At 43.0% G+C, this 5,057-nt stretch overlaps 1 protein-coding gene across 1 annotated transcript; it reads right to left on the bottom strand.

Annotated features, from left to right (window-relative positions):
• Positions 1-347: 347 nt before the first annotated feature.
• On the bottom strand, positions 348-4,503 carry GLOD5 (glyoxalase domain containing 5). Its single transcript, XM_028719859.2, has 4 exons — positions 4,348-4,503; positions 2,764-2,916; positions 1,382-1,537; positions 348-522 (listed from the first exon to the last, which is right to left on the bottom strand). The coding sequence occupies exons 1-4, from the start codon at positions 4,408-4,410 to the stop codon at positions 391-393; spliced, it is 504 nt and encodes a 167-aa protein (XP_028575692.2). The 5' UTR covers positions 4,411-4,503; the 3' UTR covers positions 348-390.
• Positions 4,504-5,057: the final 554 nt, after the last annotated feature.

Below are 5,057 nucleotides of genomic sequence, written 5' to 3'. Positions count from 1 at the left end.
TTGAGAGTCCCATGGACTGCCAGAAGATCAAACCTATCCATTCTGAAGGAAATCAGCCCTGGGTGGTCACTGGAAGGACAGATCCTGAAGCTGAGGCTCCAATCCTTTGGCCACCTCATGAGAAGAGAAGACTCCCTGGAAAAGACCCTGATGTTGGGAAAGATGGAGGGCACAAGGAGAAGGGGACGACAGAGGATGAGATGGTTGGATACTGTTCTTGAAGCTACTAACATGAATTTGACCAAACTGCAGGAGGCAGTGGAAGACAGGAGTGCCTGGCATGCTCTGGTCCATGGGGTCACGAAGAGTTGGACACAACTAAACGACTAAACAACAACAAACAGTCATTTAGTGTCACTTTCCATTATTTCTCTCTGGAAATTGGAAATTTCACAAGTCACTCCCACCATAGTTGCAGACTTCCAGCAGGTTATGGTCCGGGTCTCGGAAATAAACAGATTTTATTGGGCCAAGCGCCCCAGTTCTGGCGACTGGGCCTTCTTCAATGCTGACCCCACATACCTAAAAAAGCGACAGGGGAGGAAATGAAGGAAATGAAAATGAATTAAATTAAATGAATGAAAAAATCTAAAATTCCATCAAAAGCATCGAGGGCCATTTGCAACGTCACACTGCTCCTGCAATGCCAGATCCCACCCCCCTTTTTAAATTGAGTGTTACAACTATTCCATTCATTGTTAAAAATAAAATAACAACTAAAAAAACAGTAAAAAAAACACACACACGAGAAACACCAGAACCTGATAGTAAGATTCAACTAATAATAATAATAATAATAATAATAATAATAATAATAATAATAATAATATATTTCTACCCCACCCATCTGGCCACTCATTGTTAAAAATAAAATAACAATTTAAAAAAATGTTATTATTTTTCTGCTGTACTTTATTGGAAGGAGAAAAACAATCATTTCTGTAACAACGAAACAATTTATGTAACTAAAACAATAACATGATAGCAATGTTTGTTAACTGATGTGGTTAAATCATTTTTTTCCAAAAAAAACACAAAACTTGGAGTTTTAGCACACATGAAAAACTTTAAACAAATCCTTATTTCCTGATGAATAGCCTTTGGACTATAATGTAACTGAAATAGAAAACTATCTTTGGGAAGATTTTTCCTCCAAAAGCATTTTATTTTTTAAAAAAACACAATTTAAAATTTAAAAAATCCGATTTAAATTTAAAAAACCCGATTTAAATAAAAAAATCCAATTTAAATAAAAAAATCTGATTTAAATTTTAAAAATCCGACTTAAATTTAAAAAAGCCGATTTAAAATTTAAAAATAGGATTATTTTTTTTAAAAACCCATTGATTTTTATCCACCCTGGTTGCAGCCCCTGCCTGACCTTCAGGTGTTCCACCAGCTGTTCCAGAGGCATCTCTGTAACGAGGCAGAGGTCCAAAGAGCCAGGGGTCGGCCGGTGGGCTTTGGGTTCGAATTCCTTCCCCACTTCGTGGAGGTTGAACTTCTGCTGGCCAAAATGCAGAGCTTGACGGTTTCCCTGTGAAAGCAAAACGTAGCCTGGAATGACGAGGAGGGAGACAAGAGAAGGGACTGGGCTTGGCAAATACAGCATTTGATCATGGTAGAGATATACCCGTTCCGGAAGTCTGTTCCAAAACTGAGGCACGCTTTCCCATTGGAAAAAAAAAAAGCAAAACGTCCATGACCAGAAGGAGGAGGAGTATCAGGAAGAGTGGAATAAATTTAATGACTATCTAGTAAAATTTGTTAAGTTAAATTAATTGAAAATAGCTTGCAGATACTTAATTGGCTTAGGATTTTATTTATGTTAAGTGATGAATTAATGTGTTTAATTCCATAAGGTGAAGATTTAAGGATACTAATGTTTAAGTTAAATTTCATAAGAATTGGGATTTGGAAAACTGTTAAATAATAATAATAAATTTTATTTATATCCCGCCCTCCCCAGCCGAAACTGGGCTCAGAGCGGCTAACAACAATAAAACAGTACAAAAGTACAGCACAAACAACACTCTAAAATCATTCATTATAAAATTAATTCAAATCAAGCCACTGGCAACCATTGGGCCAGAGCTCCGCGAAGATTGCTGAGGGAGGGAGTCAGACTGTGCCTTGGCCAAAGGCCTGGTGGAACAGCTCTGTCTTGCAGGCCCTGCGGAAAGATGTCAAGTCCCGCAGGGCCCTGGTCTCTTGTGACAGAGTGTTCCACCAGATCGGAGCCACAGCCGAAAAAGCCCTGGCTCTAGTTGAGGCCAGCCTAACTTCTCTGTGGCCTGGGACCTTCAAGATGTTTTTATTTGAAGACCGTAAGTTTCTCTGTGGGGCATACCAGGAGAGGCGGTCCCGTAGGTACGAGGGTCCTAGGCCGTATAAAAGGACATGCAATGAAATTCAACCAAGGGGAAGCGAGGAAGTCACTTAACAAAGTTAATAAGTGTAATTTTCAATAAGGCTATGGTTTATGTTTGTTTGTTTGTCTTGTGTGTTTGTTTGTTTGTTTGTTTGTTTGTTTGTTTGTTTATAATATTGTGAAAACCGATAAAATTTTGGATTTTTTTTTTTAAATTTAAAAAAGCAAAACGGATTAATCCATCCCAGACTTTTAAAAACAGCAATTTGAGCATGAGTTTTACTCTCTAACGAGACCGTTGATCCCTAAAACAAAAGCGATCCTCAATGGACCATACTGTAAAATAAATAACACCGTCTTGGAGGTGATAAAGGGGTCGCCGTTCCCAGCACCTTGAAGGAGACGACTTCCATGCCGAGGACGCGGGAGTAGAAGGCGGCTGTGTCCTCAATGCTCCGGACTGTCATCACCAGGTGGTCCAGCCGGTGGATCAGGCCCGGTGGGGCCGCCTTGCTGCTTCGCTCCCGGGACATTTCCTGAGGAACCTGCAAAGCACAAGGAGAATTGCAAAGACCCAGCGCAGGAGATTTATCAGTAAGACTTGATTTAAATCATTTTTTTTACAGAAAGACTCAGCCTTGCTGGCATCCTCCTAATATTGACAAGCGGAGGAAGGTTTCCTATTCGGAATAATAAAATCCCTTTTTTACAGAAAGGTTCAGCCTTTCCAGCATCGTCTTAATACAGTGGTACCTCGGGTTAAATAATAATAATAATAATAATAATAATAATAATAATAATAATAATAATAATTTATTATTTATACCCCGCTCATCTGGCTGGGCTTCCCCGCCACCCTGGAACAGCTTCCAAAAAATATTAAAATACTATAATACATCAAAAATTAAAAGCTTCCCTAAACAGGGCTGCCTTCAGATGTCTTCTAAAAGTTTGGTAGTTATTTTTCTCTTTGACATCTGGTGGGAGGGCGTTCCACAGGGAGGGCGCCACTACCAAGAAGGCCCTCTGCCTGGTTCCCTGTAACTTGGCTTCTCGCAGCAAGGGAACCACCAGAAGGCCCTCGGCACTGGACCTCAGTGTCTGGGCAGAACGATGGGGGTGGAGACGCTCCTTCAGATATACTGGACCGAGGCCATTTAGGGCTTTAAAGGTCAGCACCAACACTTTGAATTGTGCTCAGAAACGTACTGGGAGCCAATGAAGGTCTTTCAGGACCGGTGTTATAAGGTCTTGGTGGCCGCTCCCAGTCACCAGTCTAGCTGCTGCGTTCTGGATTAGTTGTAGTTTCCGGGTCACCTTCAAAGGTAGCCCCACATAGAGCGCATTGCAGTAGTCCAAGCAGGAGATAACTAGAGCATGCACCACCCTGGCGAGACAGTCTGTGGGCAGATAGGGTCTTAGCCTGCGTACCAGATGGAGCTGGTAAACAGCTGCCCTGGACACAGATTTGACCTGTGCCTCCATGGACAGCTGTGAGTCCAAAATGACTCCCAGACTGGGGCACAGTTACCCCATTCAGGACCAGGGAATCTTCCACACCTGCCCGCCTCCTGTCCCCCCAAAACAGTACTTGTGTCTTGTCATGATTCAACCTCAATCTGTTAGCTGCCATCCATCCTCCAACTGCATCCAGGCACTTCATCGCCTTCACTGGTTCTGATTTGAAAGAGAGGTAGCGCTGGGTATCATCTGCATACTGATGAACACCCAGCCCAAACCCCCTGATGATCTCTCCCAGCGGCTGCATGTAGATGTTGAAAAGCATGGGGGAGAGGACAGAACCCTGAGGCACCCCACAGCAGTTTCAGCTTAAGAATGGACCTCCAGAACAAATTAAGTTCTTAAGCCGAGGTACCACTGTATTCTAAGAGTCCATGTTCAGAATTCCCATCATAGGAATAGCTGCCCCCCCCCCCCACAACTGAAAGGTCAGGACGGTCAGGAGTCAAAAGTACCTGGACAGGTAAGGAGGGAATTCTGCACAGCAGTTGGGGGCGAAGGAACCGGAGGCTCAACATTTCCTGGTCTGAAGGTGGAGTTCGAACCGGTTTGGCAAATTCAGCAAGCGAAGGACGCCCTCCCTGGGTCACATGTTGGAAAAATCATTCTCAGCTCTCCTGCCAAGTAAATGATTTGCCAACCCACCAGGGTTTGGGAAACAACTTTCAGCTGGGCCTCTGACAAGGAAACTGGGTGCTTCTTGTATTTAGAGATCGGAAAGGGAGTGCTTTTGGCAAGGCATGTGGGAGCGCCGTTTTAGGAATGTGTCAAGATATGCGGTCGCTTGAAAGAGCTCCTTGGTTTTTTTAAATGCTTCTGGGCACAGCTAGAGATGTAAAATTTCCTGGAATTTTGAAGCCCGGTGGGTGGATATTCCCCCCCCCCTGTTTTTTTCTGGAAAAAAAATGGAAATTTTGGAAATGTTGAAAACAAGTTCAGTGTGGAGTAGTTTTACAAATTGCGTGAAACGCAGTGTATGCTTGCAATAAAACAGGTAACCATCCCCCTTTCCCTTGAAAAAAATTAAGGTATATATATATATATATATGCAGGTTTTGGTGTCCTCGGGTGTCTTCCCGTGTAAAAGTTGGGGTGTCTAGGCGACGTTTCGACGAGGTCTCACTCGTCATCTTCAGGCTGGTGCTTTCGGCTTCTTGTTACTGGA

This window comes from Podarcis muralis, chromosome 2 (genome assembly GCF_964188315.1).
Source record: "Podarcis muralis chromosome 2, rPodMur119.hap1.1, whole genome shotgun sequence".
NCBI classification, from domain to species: domain Eukaryota; kingdom Metazoa; phylum Chordata; class Lepidosauria; order Squamata; family Lacertidae; genus Podarcis; species Podarcis muralis.
This window is presented reverse-complemented; position numbering and strand designations above follow the sequence as displayed.

Bases quoted from the DNA above. Each gene is read 5' to 3' on its own strand.
- GLOD5 (XM_028719859.2), bottom strand. From the start codon at position 4,410: ATGTTGAGCCTCCGGTTCCTTCGCCCCCAACTGCTGTGCAGAATTCCC. The intron at 1,538-2,763 runs GTGCTGGGAACG...TTGCTTTCACAG, and splicing joins TGGAAGTCGTCTCCTTCAAG to GGAAACCGTCAAGCTCTGCA. The intron at 523-1,381 runs GTCAGGCAGGGG...TCGCTTTTTTAG, and splicing joins AGCTGGTGGAACACCTGAAG to GTATGTGGGGTCAGCATTGA.